The 18,475-nt window shown below is 37.3% G+C and overlaps 1 protein-coding gene across 1 annotated transcript in view; it reads left to right on the top strand.

The window, feature by feature from the left end:
- Positions 1-5,685: 5,685 nt before the first annotated feature.
- rem2 (RAS (RAD and GEM)-like GTP binding 2) overlaps positions 5,686-18,475 on the top strand; it is a 32,942-nt gene continuing 20,152 nt past the window's right edge. The window contains exons 1-3 of the mRNA XM_051879375.1: positions 5,686-5,981; positions 6,924-7,236; positions 7,795-7,868. Coding sequence (XP_051735335.1) covers positions 5,970-5,981; positions 6,924-7,236; positions 7,795-7,868 — 399 coding nt within the window. The 5' untranslated portion in view covers positions 5,686-5,969. The remainder of the gene's footprint in view (positions 5,982-6,923; positions 7,237-7,794; positions 7,869-18,475) is intronic.

Here is an 18,475-nt window from a genome sequence, read left to right as displayed (position 1 = left end):
TCTATGTGTCAGTAAATCGAACAGCAACTAAAACGTCAGCTTCATGTTGTTTCTCTTAGTAGGATGAAAATAATCTGTTATTTAAACGGTGATTAAATTATATATAGAAAGCGATCAAAGAACGCTTCCTTTACAATCGCTGGAGCTGTCAATCAAACAGTGTGAGTTTATCAGTGACTGAGTTCTGGACTTGCGCCAAAACCAGGTGTTTATTAAACGAATCTCTTAATTACAATGCGTTTGCACTGTTAGTTATGATGATCATGCCACAATCTAAATAAAATACCATAGATCTACATGTAATGCTATAATCAACACTTTTCACAATTAGTTAACCTCGAGAGCTGTAATAGTAAAAATGTGCAAAAAGTTTTCGAGAGAGTAATACTTAGCTATGTCGAGCCTATTCACATGAAAATGTGTATCAATAGTACGCGAGTGTAATCTTGTAGAATATATACGGCAAAATGAGTTTTGCACATGAAAAACTGTATCATATGCACTGTAAAACTCATTTTGGTGTATATATTCTACGAGATCACACGCGCGTACTATTGATATGCATTCTCATGTGATTTCTCGGATTCTCGGGTTGCTATTTCATATGCAAAGATGTCAGCCAATCACAGCAGTGAACGTTTGCACTGAAGTCTCACAGCAGACACGCCCCTTAAAACAGCGTTCAAATAAGAGGGCTAAAATCAGGGTAGAAAAAATGCCTTTTATTTCTAAATTATGACAATTTTTGATGTAAAAAGCATACTAAGATCATAAGTGCACCCCATGAAACATTATAAAACAATAAAACAATGCAGTTCATGACCCCTTTAAATACCATTTGAATATTAGTACCATGGTATATTTTAAAGTACCATAGTATTTACATTTAATATCATGACTGTACCAATACTTTTTTGGGGTTCTAAAACCATGGTATTACTATGATGTCAAGTCCAAAAAATATGGAAATGCCATAGTTGTTTAGTTCAGGCATCTGTTTTTAACTTGGCACAGTCATTTTCCATGGCCATAAATGTGACAAAATGTTTGTTCTGGCTCCTCTCTGTCAATCATTCATCTCTCCAGAACAACAAATCTGTGCCCTTCCTCCATTTATGTTCTGAAATGCATTACAGAGTGCCATTCATGGTAAGCTAGTAATTTTCTCATTGTCAGTGTGCATTAGACATTGTGATCTTCATGACTTCAAAGGGACATTTAATCTGCATCCAAGGCTGGTCAGTTCATCAAATAGCAACAAGGTTAGAAATCATTTCTGGGATGGGCGGAGGGAGAATTCTGAAGAAAAGATCAAGAGGTTGGATTTCTGATGATGCCTGATATTTGACAATAACGAAACCACTGAATGACTTTGTTTACGTGGGTTTTAAAGCTGACTGGAAAATTGGTTTGTTTTGTTGTAATCCCTCTTACATAAACCAGCAAAACACCAGCCACGCTAGTGACCAATGAAATCATTTTCGCTAATCTGATGCAGTGTCCCTTCAGACCTCAGTGAGCTAATGATGGTCAAAGAGGTCGCAGTTAAAGTGCAGACATGCTGACGAGAACAACGCTGAGAATGGGGGTGAGCTGTCTCACAAATACACTGACAACATCACCCATTCACCACTCTCGCAAGACGTACCCACTTAAACTCACTCGTTATCTACTGTAATTATAACAGTCATATTTTGGGGGGGTTTACTGAATAATTAGAGTTGTCAACGCTCACATGAAACTCCTTTCAGACTCACACAGAGCCGACAAGGTCTGATGAGATGCAATTAACACTGCAGATTAACAAGCTCATCTGCGACATGAGCTCAGCGTGCTCCACTTGTGCCTCTCGACCCTCTTTGTCATCATGTGAAGCTCCAGACCACCACGGACTGAGGCAGTTTTGCTCGGTAGACTGTTGTGGAGCTGCACTGAGCTGGCAATGTGACATGCAATCTGTCACATGTATCTGAAATATGATCCACTGCTCTAAAAAAAAGATCTACTGCTCTCCAAGAATGGTAACAGTAAGCTTATTGCATCATGTTTTTTTAGTATACATACAGTATGTATCGAATCATCTTTACTGATATATAACACTACAAATGCATTTACAAAGCAATTGCAGATGTGTATGATGAAGACAAGCACGAAATAAAAAGGCTACATAAATGACTACTACAATCACAAACTTCCACCCTTGGTCAGCGGAGATGGGCTTATTAATGGCTGATTCTTCAGTCACAAAAATTGTGTTATTCTGAATAAAAAATGAATGAATGTGATGTCTAGTGTGGTCTGAAGACCATCTGAGCCAAAACTGGAGCAAATTAAACAATACTTGTGGAAGAAGAACCATTTTCATCAAAACCCAATTTGGCAGATGTGGGACATGAAGACATTATTACTCTGCAAGCCGAAGGAAATCTTTCCAAAACAGAAGCATGATTTTAGGCCGAGGAGGCAAGGGAGGCAGTGCCTCCTCAAAAAATTGGATGAAGAAATAATCCATATTACAAAAATAAAATAATGCAAATATTACAAAATGTGACAGTAAAAAGTGTATAAATCACTCGTTTTTCGAAAGTAACACTGTCCAGCAGTGAAACCACCAGCGGGTAAAGTTTCAGCAGGAGCTCCGAGTTTCTTTTGCCTCCCCTGAGCCCATTGACTTTTAACAGACTCCCTAAAGCGTGCGGTGAATTTAGTGGGGGGTAATTGAGAATGAATGGGCGAAATTCGCTTGAGTGGAGGCAATGCCTCCATTGCGCTATTATTGGATGTGATTGGTTATGATTGGATATGATTGGTTCGTGCAATAAATCCCAGCTCTTATTTTCATGTGCGTTCGCAAATCGGTCTGAAAGAACAAAATGATGGCGTCACCCACTTAGATATCAGTGCTTTATGTCATGTCAAAATCAAAGTTAAAATGGCCTGAAAACATGATGACTTGGGGGGGTTAGTGAGCAATCAGCTTGGTGAAATTAAAGGTACATCTTTGTGTCTGTGACCAGTGTTTACAGAGCTTAATGACTGATGATCCAGAAAAAAAGTTAATAAAAAAAGAACAGCTGAACATCAGTTCACAAATTAAATATATTGTTTAAATTGTTACTGCCCTTTGTTATTATTTTGGAATAAATAAAAAAAAAAAAGACAACACAAGATGAGATTTATACTTGGTTTTAATAAATAGAACATTAATTACATTGTTAATGTAAAAATATTGTGTAATTACATTATGTAAAGTTACATAAAGTAACTACATTACATTATGTAAAGTAATGTTTATTTAAAATTTTTAAGCACGATTTGTCGCACCCTTTTTGTTTGATTAATCGCGATTATTTGCACTTACCGTGAAATTAAGCATACACCATTTATCTTGTTTAACACATTAATTTTGTCATCATCTGTTATATCCAGAAAGTAAACCAGGTGATTCTCACAAAACTGTATTTCTGCAAGCTTTCAAAGTAAATTTAGGTGTCTTTCCAAAAAGGGACACTTGGAGACTCCAAAAGGACACCAAATATCCAAACGATGCATATACCTACTACAGTACACGGATCCATTCAGAATTACTAAACATAGCAACATACACATGACAAATTCAAAACATTAATGTGTGTGGAAACAACGTGAATGTACTGAAATGTGCATAAATACAATGTGTGATCAGTGCATTGATGACAGCGCACATACACAGTTTGTTTTGCGCATCAATATATCAGACTCTTGTGTGCCTATACGACTACATGTACGTCACCGCAATCGTCTTTATCTTGATTGCAGTCCTCACCCATCAAAACTTTAATAGCAAGACGCTGGTTTGCTTTATCCAGTCGAGAAACATAGTTTGCGAATCACCTGACCAGCGGTGGGATGTTTTGGCGTTCTGTTCAGTCTGTATTTCACACAGTGGGATGCGTGAAGGCTCGCGCTCTTCAGAAACAATCACACAATATGACAGAGCTGAGGTTAAAGGGTTAGAATAGAAATGTCCGCCTACCAGGGTTACAGGTGCTTGCGCCATTGTAGATGTTTTTTAAACTCCCGACTTCTAAGATCATCTAACTGCATGACGTAAATTACACTAATCACTAAGGATTTTGAATTTATCGCATGCGTTAATGTGTTAATGTTGACAGCCCATATAGATAGATAGATAGATCATTGTTTTAATTTTCCCCTCAAACAATCTGACACTAATTTTGTGTCCATATGACAAAGTGTTGTTAAGACACTTCCTCTTTTCCTGGTTGCCATGAAATTACACCTTTATTTCAAGAACTTTTGTGCAACTTGGTCTGAAGATCATCTATAGCCAATTTTAGTCAAGATTTGATGAAATTTGAAAGACAAAAGTCAGACAAATAACAGGTTGACACTCTAAAATGGGTTATTACAGGCTTTGCATGACCCATGGAATAAGAAGATACCATAATCAATGATTTTAGGTCGAATTATTTAGAAGTAATTGAATTATTGGAAATTATATCACATTTTAATTTATTTGACCACAAGGTGGCGCTATACACAAACTGCTTAGGTACCTTCTGGGTAAAATGCCAATGATGCCAAGCTTCCTTTCAGTACACCAAAAGACCAAAAGCCACTTTAAAACCATCTCTGTTTAAGACACAGAAGTATACATTCAAATTCAAAATATGGCTGAAAATTGGAATCACTGGGCGAACCTAAAGAGACCAGACACATGACTTTAGGCCACTAAAGCATTGGCGTATTCATCAGATTGTATTCTTTTCTGACCACAACACATTTATGATAATCAAAACCATTTTAATATGCATTATGGGACTTGGTACGAACATGTGAGACAGTCTTTTCCCCATAAGAATGGTGGAAATTGAAAACACAATGTTCAATGCGTAGAAGGAGAACCAAAGGCCTATAAACAGAAAAAAGTCAATTTTTAACTGATAAAGTGCCTCTTGAGTGTTTGACTGGCACCCCCCAGATGATTCAGACCGCTTCTAATCTAATCGAATCTTATTAGGCTCTAATAATAGTTCATTTAAACTAAGATCAAAGAGACAGACCAGATCAATTGGTCTTCACAAGAATTATTAAAAAGCCTGCATGGAAACGTTTTTCTCTCCATCTGTGACAGAAACGAAGCTTGATGTGGCTGCAATAAAACTTAACGACCACTTAATAATTCATGCAGTGCTTGAAAACTCAGGGTTACTGGAGAAAAAATATCTCAAAGGATACACTTTATGTATGTGACTTTGGAAAGTTGATTCAAACAAAGTATCAAGGTCAAAGCTCTATATATAGAAAAGAGAGAGAGAACAGCATGCAGCACTTGATTTTACTCTAATAAACACTGTCAAATGCCTATTGTTTGTAGATAAAATGGAGCTGAGAGGGTGTACAGTAACATCTGACAACATAGGCAATGTTAGCTTATCTTAAAAAAAGCAAAGTTTAACAATAAAATCTGTTATAAACAATCACAAAACAGGAGTTCAATAATTTGCACAGCAGAATCAGGACTTAAATAGCGATAAATAGAATGTAAACTTTTTTATATGTCTTTACCATCCCAAAAGATTCTCAATCTGAGAATCAGAGAGGGATCCAGAGCATTCAGGTAACGCCTGGAATGAAGGGGCGTGTCTACGGTGCGGGGGCGGGGCTACACGCTCTCAAATGAAAAGCCACTATTGTGGAGACAGGTGTACAGTAATACGTGAGTCACGCAGCGCAGCCGTTCGCAGAGAGGCGATTAAATGTTTACTATTAAGTCAACGTGAGAAAGGGGAGCATTTTTGCGCGGTTACAGTCACATTGGGAGCGCTTTCAGACTACAGCCATGTGATGGCATATGAGTCGAGTGTAATGTAACGATCCCCACCGACGCTTGTGCAGTTTTTGACGCTCAGTGACATGACATGGACGGCTGAGTGTCTCACTGAGAGCGGATGATCTGAAGAACGATGTCGGACCAGGTAGGGCGCTTTCCCGTGCGTGTGTGTGTGGATATGTATGTGTGTGGGGGGTTGCTGTAGGGTCCTTCACAGGTTTGGGATGTACGCCGGTGTGTACACACCCTCTCTTCTTCTGCAGCCTTTGTGTTGACTTTATGTAGGAGTGATTGTGTTTTGAAAACATTCCTTTGCTGAGACAGTCGTAATATTTCAGTTTAGTGTCATTAAAACAGTCAAAAATAGCTATGGTGATCATGATAATTACAGTAACTTAATATTTCTAAGTCTTCATTGTATAGTCGAGTAATTATTCATAATCATAATGATTTGCATACTCAATATTCAGGATTAAAATGTTGTTGTTATTTAAAGTAACTCTTACTTAAGAGCCGGTCTTGGGCTACCTCACCCCAAGCACCATACTACATCTTATCATCTCACTGTCTGACTCTCAATAAAGTCTATTGTTAATTAATTATCTCCTTTCAATTAGTGTAATTGGCTGTCTTGGATGTCTGACACTGGATCAGCCGTACAAGGTCCCCGGCACACCTGCAGTGCTGTGGCTGGATTAATTGCCATATTAATATTGATGCCATTTGCCCTTGCGAGCAAACACAGTAAACAGTTTAAGAGCTGTCTTGATGATTTTGCTTGATGGAGATAGATGGACAATGCCCTCAACATCATTGAAACTGTGAAAACTCATTATGTCCCTCGTGTTTTTTGTCTTTTGGCCACTCTTTCTAAGCAAGTGATGCTTGTTTATGTGAATGGACACACTGCTCATTGTTTTGACCCACTTTAAAGTCCCAGAGGATCACAGTCCTCCCCATTGCACTTGGCTTGTTTTTATACATTATTCATTTAGATATCATACGGACTGATATTGTTCTTGGTGTTCAGATTTATTGGATGAAGATCCTTGTCTCTGATGATTTTGCTTGTCTTCGGATTTCACAGGGTTATGGCGTAACTCTATCGGCTGCACCCCCGCTCCGCAGGGGCAGCACCCCCCTGCCAATCAAGCATCAGCTGAGGCGAGAGGAGGCTGTTTCCGAGGATTACGATTGGACGCCGGGGCTCGATGAGCCTGCGACTCCGCAAATCAATATCCAAGATTCGCCTACCCCAAAACCGCCGCAGCAGAAGTACCACGGACCCCTTCGGATAGTACTACTGGGCCAAAACGGAGTGGGCAAATCCTCTCTGGCACTTTGCCTTGCTGGACTGTCAGACAGATCACTCTCTGTAGACTCTGAAACCCAAGCAACCGGTAAAGATTTTATTCATACAGCTTTCTTGTGCTCAGCATCAAGCGTCAGGATGCCAAGGACTGTACTATTTTTAGATTTGCTTTGGATGAAACACACTTATCACCTCACAGACACCCGAGATCACTAGAGTAAGGCTCTCAGGATTTGATTGGAAAAAGCGGAGTGGGTGCCGTGAAGGCATCCATCTTATTTCAGGTCTTTCATCATCTTGTGTCTTAATGAGGTGGGAAAGAAGCAGCAGAGTACTGCCTCTGCACAAACAGAGCATGTCATTTACTAGTGGACAAAGAGCCAATCAGACACACAGACAGGGTTTTTTTTTTTTTTTTTACTTGAGTTGAGTGTTCTTGTGCATCGATTCTGCACTAGCTAAATTACTGTTACACAATGTCTCGAGTCCAACTCTGAACTTGCATTTCAAAACTTCTTTCTACAGATATATTATTATATGTTTGATCCCGTGAAATTGCCAGTTTCTGCTCCACCGCATGAATAAATTTAGATGCTAACTGAACACAAGTGTCAGTTTTTAAAAGATGTGTTTGTGTGTGTTGTAGATGAGGGTTACCAGCGGCGAGTGACTGTGGATGATGAGGACAGCACAATTTTAGTATATGACAGTTGGAAACAGGTGAGTCAAAAACTCTCCCAAATGCATAAAAGCAGGTTTGCTTTAAAGACGTTTTTTATTTTTAGTGGCTTTCAGAATTTGTTTCGGTGCTTGCAAGGCGGGAGTGTATTATTATTAATAGAGATGCACTGATGTATCAGCCAACAATCGGTATCAGCCGATAAAAGATATTATTATCACTATCAGCCATCAGGCGATTGTTTAAAAACTGCAGATGATCAGGGCCGATTATATCCTGTCAATCAAAACGGTGCGGAAAAACATGTTCAGACTGCAACTCATACTGTGTGTGAAGAAAATCTCATGTTGAATTTAGTTAACACGACAATAACGCATTAACAGTTAAAAAATAGCTCTATTTGACCCTATGAATCACTCGTAGTTCAAGCCAGGGTTGCTAGGTCTGCATTTTTTTGTTTGTTTGTCATCGAGGCGGTCTCATTTAAGAAAAGATTTGAAATTAGATTTCAAAGTAAGAAAGAAATTACAGTATTTTAGCCTTCGAAATGAGACACAGCTAAAGTCTCTGTCTTTAAATTCTGTCCATTTTATCACGAAATTCAAACAATAAATGCCGTTTTGACACTCTTAAAATGTGACATGACAGATCGCTGTAGTGCTTCAGATCAAGCGGCAGTATGGAGCGCGAGTCTTTTATTCCACATTAATACAAGTTATATCTCCAAAAGCATGCATGAACATCAAAAGGTATGTTGAAAGATACAGTACAACTTACCGGAACGTATCATGTCTCATGTAATCACTTAATCTGTGTTTCAACCGCGGAAAGACGTCAGTATAACAGCTTGTGAACAATATGTCACATAATGTCACATTTACCTTGGGAATGTTTCCAATGTTCACAGTTCCTGTGAAAAAAAAAAAAAAAAAAAACACTAGAGAGCTTATTTACTGTTAATTATATGTTTGAACAAATCTGCCAAGAAGACAAGTGCTTATGAAAACTACCTTATGTGCAACTGAGTTTTATACAAACATTTAAGTTTTTATTTGAGTGTAATTATTATATCTGAAAATAAATAGCAGCTGAATATAATACATCTGTTGTTAATCGTAACCTCTAATATTATAGTGCACCAAATGAGAGTGATCCCTGTATAGGTTGCAGCATTTTTTTTCCTAAAGAAAAATCAAACTATCGGCATCGGCCGATATCATTCTGAATAATCAGCTATCAGTATTGGCAGAGAAATTTTGTATCAGTGCATCTCTAATTATTATTCATGAAATATTTTGGAAATAAACTAGGAATGCATGATATGTCGGCTGATATATAGTCATTTTTAATGTTATCGTTATCGGCCCAATAAAAAAATTTGGCCGATATAATAAAGCCAATAAATAATGGATTATTTCCTTCAGCTGAGACACTTCAGATGCATGCTGTTTGCCATGATGGTTTTAAACTGCTTGTAATATAATTGAAATCACTTCAAAAAGGAAAATACAGTTAAGTACAACATGTGCAGCGCAAGTCTGTCATATAGGCCAGGGGTCGGCAATGAAGTTTGGCATCGGGCCAAAAAAAAATAAAAATTCGCCACTAGATGGCGGGCCAGAACATAGACTGTGGTAGGACAGTCATTAACAAAAAGCCACATTTGTGTGGTGGTCTCCGGGTTTTACACTGGATAAATTAATAAAGCGGAGTAGTGACCTGGCAAGTATCTTCATTCACCAACTTGCAACACAGATCGCCTTGCTAAAACACACACATGTGGGAGATGCGGAATGGATTAAAATAACTCAAAAAAATAAAAGAGGACTTGAATAAGACAATGGAAAGACAATGCGTTCATCCTACCTAGTTTTGTGAATGCAAAGCCGGTGTGTCTTATCTGCAACGAAGTTGTCGCTGTTTTCAAAGAATATAACACTGTGTCTACACCGGACACGAGCGGTGCGACGTGTCAAAAGATAATAGAACCCATTTTAATTAGTGATATTGTCTACACTGGATGCGGCGCGGTGCAATGCAATGTGAGTCACGCGACACAACACATTCCCGACAGTGAACGGATTCCCCGTTCTGTTTCTGACGTAGTATAAGTGCTTTGCAATGGTCGATTTGTCGTGTTCAGCGTAGACAGCTTTTAGCTGTTGCGGCGCGGTGCAACGTGACACAAAAAAAGTCACGTCTGGTGTAGACACGGTGATAATATTAGACGGCACCACGAGACGAAGATCTATTTCAGAACCAGCCGCTATCAAAATAATCTGGCTGCGTGGGCCAGATATTATTGCTGGCGGGCCAGTTTTGGCCCACGGGCCGCCTATTGCCGACCACTGATATAGGCTACATAAAATTATAATGAGAACACTATAAGTGTGTGCTTGGGACATGGCTTTTCAAAAAAATTTTATCGGCCAATATATCGGTTATCGGCTTTCAAATATAAAGAATTATCGGTTATCGGTATCAGCCAAAATTTTCATATCGGTGCATCCCTAAAATAAACCAAAGAAGTAAACTTCTGCAATTATTTATGATCAAACTGCTTAACTTACATTCTCCATTCTTAGAGATAATTTCAGCTTAGGTGTGCTTTATTATAATAAATTTAAGATTACAGTCTTTTCCCACTGATATGCATTGGTAGAATGTTCAGCATTCAAATTGTAACCAGTAGTGATGATGTCAGCGTAATATATGCATACTGAATTGTGATTGGTCTGTGTACGTAAACATTTATAGATGTTGATTCACCTGACAGAAAACAAGACTAACTTATTGTCATGACAACAGCAAAGTGACTGATGCAGCATGTCATTTTTCACTGTACTAAAGTCCCAAATCCTAAGCTTACCTAACATGATTCTTTTGCAGCATTGCGAGCGCTGGTATTTACTTCAGGAAATGTGGATCTAGTCTTCTAATATGTTCACTGCAGTGTTGAGGGAGCTACTTTGAAACTGTAGTTTGCACATAATTTAATTCACGGGATCTAATTTCACATAAAATCTATTTTTTCATAATTTATAAGTTTATGTCTGATTCTGTCCCCTTGTTCCCTTTGTCATGGTTTCAAACACATCTACTGAACTATGGCGCTGATTGAGACTTAGTTATATAATTAATACATGTTAATATAATTTATACTTACAGAAATACATTCTACATAAAAAGTAAACACCCAGTTTGGCATAACTGTGCAGCATTTAGGCTTATTAAATATTTTGTTACCTACCCAGCACTTAAAAATGAAAATTCATCATTTACTCCTCCTCATGTTGTTTTAAACCTGTATAAATGTCTTTCTTCTGCAGAAAACAAAAGAAGATATTTTGAAGAATGTTGGTAACCAAACATTTATGGTTACTATTGACTTCCATTGTATGGAGGAAAAAAAAAAAAAAAAAAAGTTATTTTATGTCTCACAGATGAAAGGAAACCATATAGTTTTGGAATGATGTGAGGATGAGTAAATTATTACATAATTTTCTTTGTTTTGAGTGAATCATCCCTATAAAACACCATGCAGGGACTCCAATTAATCGGTAGATTTACATTAACCGTCCAAACACACTGTCTAACACCTCTTCATTGCATAAATGTAAATTATTAGTGTAAAGATCTATTGATTGAGCAGAAACACGCTTTAAGTGGTTAAGAAAATAGAGAGCGAAAGATAGAGAGGTTAACAGAGACATAAAAAGAGGGGATGCAGAGAAAGATGAGAGAAATCGGCTCTTGACCCTCCAGCTGAGGTTTGTCTGTTGTTTGTCATTTCTGTTTCCTTTTACTTTAGGGCAAATTGTTTTCAGTTTCCCGTAATTTGTTCCATTTCTGCTGAGTGTAACTGCAGGCTTTAAAGATCCGTTTACAAGCATTTTATGTGTGCCCTCTATGAAATCAGCCGGGTCCAGGTTTCCTTGTTATTTCACAGTGATTTATGACCTCTGCTTTTACACTGTAAAAGCCACTTGTTTGGTAGCAATCTAAAATGATCTAATGGATCAGTGCAGTGTGGCATACATCATTAAGCTTTTCTGTCATGATTACTGCTTTTGCATCAGTGTATTTAATTGTTTCATGTAGTTAGATATATTGTCAAGTGAAAGATATACAGTACTAAAAGTAGACTAAATGTGGCTAAATGTGAACAGGTGAAACTGGTTATAAACAACAATTCAAAATTTTGGGGTCAGTGAGATTTTTTTTGAAAGAAATTAATACTTTTATTCAGCAAGGATTCAATAAAATGTCTTTTACATTGTTACCAAAAATTTCAATTTCAAATAAATGCTGTTCTTTTGAACTTTGTTTATCAAAGAATCCTGCAAAATTTTTTAAATGTTTCTGAAAATTCAGTTTTGTATGGAAGCTTGTTTCCACCTCTGAAAAAAAAAAAATAAAAAAGGTAATTGTGAATTTTTATCTCACAATTCTGACTTTTTCTCTCTCAATTGCATGTTAAAAAGTCAGAATTGTCAGTTTACATCTTGCAATTCTGACTTTATAACATGCAATTACGAGTTTATATCTCACAATTCTGAGAAAAGAAGTCAGAATTGCGAGAAAAAAGAAAGAATTTAGCTTATATCTAACAACTTAATTCTGACTTTATTTCTCATAATTGTGAGTTTATATCTTGCAATTCTGACATAACTCACAATTCTGACTTTATTTCTTACAACTGTGAGTTTATAACACGCAATTCTGACTATTTCTTGCAATTGCGAGTTTATATCTCACAATTCTGAGAAAAGAAGTCAGAATTGCAAGGAAAAAAGTCAGAATTGCGAGTTTATATCTAACATTATATTTCGCAATTCTGACTTTATTTCTCACAATTGTGAGTTTATTTCTCACAATTGTGTTTATATCCCGCAATTGCGAGGAAAAAAGTCAGAATTGCGAGTTTATATCTTGCAATTCTGACATTATAACTCGCAATTGTGAGAAAAAAGTCGAAATTACCTTTTTTATTTTTTATTTAGTGGCGGAAACAAGCTTCCATAGCTTTGCTTTCAAATTACATTTGAAATTATATTAAAATAGAAACGTTTTTTTTTTTTTTATTAAATTGTTACATTTTAATAATATCACAAAATTACTATTTTTACTGTATTTTTTATCAAATAAATGCAGCCTTGGTGAGCATAAAAGACTTTTCTATCAAACCCAAACCCTCCCATCCAATCTTTTGGGAAGCCTTTCCACTATAACACAGCTTTAGGGATTTTCTGAAATAGTCAAACATAATAATTAATTCACAATGTTATCATACTGGTCAGAAAATACGGGACTGTTACAGAGGGGTTTGTTTAGACTCTCGTCTTTGATGCTGACCCTTGTGAGCAGTGGCATCTCATCCGAAGCATCTGATTGAATTATTTACATTAATCTTCGTCTGTGATTAATGCCTCTCTACTAGTTCTGACCTCACTTCTCTCTTCATTAATCAACCAACTTTCCTCTTTCTTTGATAATACAACCTGTTTGACATTCACTTAAACGATAGGACATTCACAGGGTTCGAAATACCAGTTAAAAATCGCCTCATGTTGTTCGATCTTATGTGCGATGCATGTATTTTCCTCACACTCGCTCCCATGACAGACCAAAGCATGTAGTGTGGGTGTTATCATCCACTCAGTGCTGTGTTTATACTCTGAAATATCATGATAATTTCGCCTGGAACACACAGATGTATCACAGCGATATCATGAGCACAGTGTCTTCTCTGTGTCACAGCTCACTAGAAATGATTCAAGCACCTGTGAATGTTATGCGATATCATAGTGTTGTGCATATAGATGTTTAACACACCACAGGGGTATTCGTTTGCCTGCTGAATATTCAAATTTATTCAAATCCCTGGGCAAAATTGATGTGACCTTTTTCAAATGATGTTTATGTGTCATCGGATCTCTCCTAAATCCGATGCTGTTTGTTTCAAGCATGAATGTCAGTTGTGATACTGCTATCACAGGATGAGTTTTGGATTAATTCCAGGGCAGTGGCTGGAAAAACTCCAGACTCCTCCCATTCCATCATTTCTCTCTTTCTCCATCTTGCCATTTTTCTCTTTCAAAGCATCCCTCTTTCTCTCTTCCTCAGTGGCACATCGTATCACGTGACCTCTGACCTCACCCGCCGCGTTGCATTCTATACCCGCCTGGCCCGTTCCCCGGTTGCCATGGCTACCGGTGGTTACAGCAAACAAAAGGATCTCAGATAAACTATGCAGTGATTAATTTTAATTTTACAGATGCAGAGATTCAGTGCTGCCCTTATAGCTTCACGGTTCACTGATTGCAGTCTGTATCTCATGGATTGAAGAATGTTCAGCAGAAGTCTGTCAGTAATGCAGTTACTTCATCAGGGTTTATTTGAGTAGTGGTTAGAGCTGCGCAATTGATCCAATCAAAATCGATATTTCCTTTGCACGATAAACCATAAAAGGCTGGGATTTAATTAAAGAAAAATATAGTCTGCACGGCTCTGCATACTTCAAAGTGAATTAGTGGTGTTCTGTTTTGTCTGTAGTCTCTCATCAGGAGAACTTGGAAAGATTTTGATTTTGCTTTGTTAAACCTGTTCAGCAGAAATTTTGACTATAATAGGGTGAAATTAGGGCTGTCAGAAGATTAAGTTTTTAAACTGGTAATGCCTTAATATATTCAGTTCCTTTTCAAAGAAATAATAAGGCACATGTACGCTACCGTTCAAACATTTTAAAAATGTTTTTCAAAGAAGTCTCGCATGCTCACCAAGGCTGCGTTTATTTGACGACAGTACAGTATAAACAGTAATATTGTGAAATATTATTACAGTTTAAAACTGCTTAATATATTTTAAAGTGTAATTTATTCCTGTGACGGTGAAGCTGAATTTTCAGCATCATTACACCAGTCTTCAGTGTCATATGATCCTTCAGACTCTGATATGATGATTTGCTGCTTAAGAAACATTTTTTATTATCAATGTTGAAAACAGTTGGGCTAGTTTATGTAACATTTTTTTGTAAATTATGATACAATTGTGTCAGGATTGTAGAACGTACAAAACAGCATTTATTTTGAATAGAATTGGTTTGTAACAATGTAAAAGACTTAACTGTCAATCAACTGATCAGTTTAATGCATCCTTAATGCATCCATAAAAATATTAATGTCTTTCCAATATTTAAAAAAAAAAAAAAAAATTGGTTTGTTTTATACTTGTGAAACCTTAATGATAATTAATTTCTGTCATATAACCCAAAATGGTTTCACTTTTTGTCAAACACCCCATCTGATGTTCATTTATAAATAAGTTTGCAGTAAAAAAAGGAAAAAACTTCTCAGAAAAAGACCATGATTTGCCCCAGAACTGTCAAATCTTTGTGATAGACAAACAAGCTCAAGTGGAGCTGAAGCAGTTGGTGATTTTTTTTTTTTTTTTTTTTTTTTTACCCACAGTATTGATTGTTTTTTTTACCTACATTTACATTTAATCATTTAGCAGACGCTTTTCTCCAAAGCGACTTACAAATGAGAACAATAGAAGCAATCAAATCAACATGAGTGCAAGTGCCGTGTCAAGTCCCAGTTATTCTAGCAAAGTGCACGTAGCAAGGATTTTATTTATTTATTTTTTTTAGTAAATAAAAAGAAAGACAGAATAGAAATAGAAAAAGTAAGTGAAAACTTGTCTGGAGTTTTAACGTGACTCGTTACTTTCCATAAATAGTAACGGGAACACTTTATTTTACAGTGTCAGTTACATGTTACATGTAGTTACACATTGTTACACATGTTACTGTAGTAATAACTATAAATTATGCATAATTACATGCAATTAACCCTAAACCAAACCGTCATCCTAACCCTATAATAAGTACAGGTAATTATTATTACACAGTACTTAAATGTAATTACACTGTAACAAATACACCTTAAAATAAAGTGTAACCGAAGTAACTAAGTAATGTAATTAGTTACTTTTTTAGGGAGTGACGCAATATTGTTACATATTACCTTTTAAAAGTAACTTTCCCCAACACTGCTCAAAAAAAAGTTAGAAAACACTGATCTGTACTGTATTTGTGGCTGTACTCACAGTTAGAGATCTCCAAGAGGTACGAAAACATTTTGACTTACATGATGTGAACACTCAAACAAACTGTCCTCTAACAGCAAACTAAACTAATCTCAAGAGGTGGTGTGAGAAAACGGTGTGGTTCGCTTAAGAGTAACTATTGGCAGCAGAATGCAGGCAAAACATGACTCAAATGCATGAGGCATTGCTCCAAATTGAGTTATTGCTTACCCGTTTGTTGTTTCGCACACTCTTTTGGATGCAGGAGCTGCTCATTCAATGATTTTATTCCTTTTGTGGTTTGCTTTGATCCAGGCAGCAGCAAAATGAGATGTTGAAGGGGTGGTTGATTATGATTTCACTTTTTTAACTTTAGTTAGTGTGTAATGTTGCTGTTTGAGCATAAACAACATCTGCAAAGTTACAACGCTCAAAGTTCAATGCAAAGGGAGATATTTTCTTTTCTCTGTTTAAGGACTACAACAAATGGCTGGTAGGGACTACAACGAGCTTCTTCCCGGGTTAGTGACATCATTAACCCTAAAATTTACATAAACCCCGCCCCCTGAGAACACGCAACAAAGGGGGTGAGGCCATGTTGGGCTGCTTTAGAGAAGAGGAAGAGTTGTTGTAGTAGAGTGTTGTTGTCATGCCGTCATTTTACGCCGGACTGCTTCACAAACGAGGGTCAATTCAACGCTGGACGGCACATGCTAGTCGATGAGTTGAATCAACTCCACAGCAACTACATAAATTTATCCACTAACCATTCAGAAACGTCCAGTTTCATTCTAAAAGTTCATTCCGGTTTGAACAATGTAAGGCTGAACACCGTTACTGACGATCCTCATTTTGGCTGCGTGAGATTCTCCAGCTTTGTTGTTGTTGAGCAATCGAAGCGTGAGCTGTTAAAGCTCCGCCCTCTTCTGGAAAGGGGGCCGGGAGCAGCAGCTCATTTGCATTTAAAGAGACACACACAAAAATGGTATGTTTTTGCTCACACCCAAATAGGGGCAAATTTGACAAGCTATAATAAATGATCTGTGGGGTATTTTGAGCTGAAACTTCACAGACACATTCTGGGGACACCAGACACTTATATTACATCCTGTAAAAGGGGCATTATAGGTCCCCTTTAAATGTTTATTAAATTTCAGTTTGAATTACAATGTGTTAAAATTGTGTCATTGTAGTGGGGATAAAAAGCCATATAAGCAATTCTCCCTTGAGTATCTTTAAGACAAAATGTAAGCATTACTAATTAATGTCTTAAGTGGCTCAGTGAAGGTCAGCACTTTCCTTATTGTGAAACGTGGTCAACATATTTGGTTTCAGTGAAGAGGGTGCAGTAAGTTTACAGTACCGCGTTGCAGTCTGTTCTGTGGACTGCAGCCTCACTGTCAACTTACTGCATTCACTGAACCATGGAGAATTGGAGAGAGAGTGAGTGAATGAACTCATTTTCACACAGTGCTGCATCACTAGTAGCTGCAGAGGATGCAGGTCTATTTTTGGTCTGTAGCAGATTCACCAAGTTCACCCAATCTACACCTGACACATCAGCCCAATTAGAGTCTGGCATTCATTCAAACATGCACATGCTTACAAACGTACAATCACGCACACCGCCCCGAGTCTAGACTGCCTCAGTTAGCTCTGAGACTTAAAGTGCTTGTGACAGCAGGGGGAAGAATGGCTTTAATAAGTCATTCTCTTTCCTAAAATAGCTGACACATGGTCAGTAGCATCCTTACGCAGGCCGAGGACGCATTCCGTCACCCGCCCTGCCGTTGGTAGGCACTGGGAATTGCGTCACGCGTCGCTGCTCCGTTTTCCGTGTCCGCATGAGTGAGTTCGAACACGAGAGGCATCAGCATGCTGTAACCTCTCTGATCACTTATGTCAACTACATGAGCCAAAAACTCTCCTTGAAATCAATTTGCAGCCTAAATAGGGTGTGAACTGGGTTTAATTTTTCTATTGGTTACTTTAAATTGAAGACTTAAAATGAAATAAAACTTGGAAAAGTGCAGTATTAATTATTGTCATGCATGGTATACATGTTTTTTTAATTGAATATCCAGATGATCTACTGTACCACATTTGTCTAAATTGTTGTGGATACTGTGGCTCACAATGCAGTCGGCATTGAATATCCTTTTTCGGCGTATACAGATAAAATACACAATAAAATTACACACACACACACACACACATATATACATATATATTACATATACATATATATATATATATATATAAAATTAACATTAACTGTTTTGCTCACCAGCCAAACACTAGCCACTAGTTACTAGCCACTCAGCATTTTCACTGACCACAATTTTAACATCATTACCATGGGGAAAAACTGTCATATTGATATTATTAATATTATCTCATAATTTGGCAGCAGGTTTATTAGGCTGCTGTCACTTTAAGACCTGACGCACGGATTCAATACTGTTACACATGCGTTTTCTTTCTCAACTGTTTACGTTCACTTAAAACATAACTGCCTGTGTTTACATGAATACTCGACAAGACCAGCATTTATTTTGTG

The sequence above is a fragment of the Ctenopharyngodon idella genome, chromosome 2 (assembly GCF_019924925.1).
Source record: "Ctenopharyngodon idella isolate HZGC_01 chromosome 2, HZGC01, whole genome shotgun sequence".
In the NCBI taxonomy this organism is placed as follows: domain Eukaryota; kingdom Metazoa; phylum Chordata; class Actinopteri; order Cypriniformes; family Xenocyprididae; genus Ctenopharyngodon; species Ctenopharyngodon idella.
The sequence above is the reverse complement of the archived record's forward strand: the minus strand, read 5'-3'. Positions and strand labels throughout refer to the sequence as shown.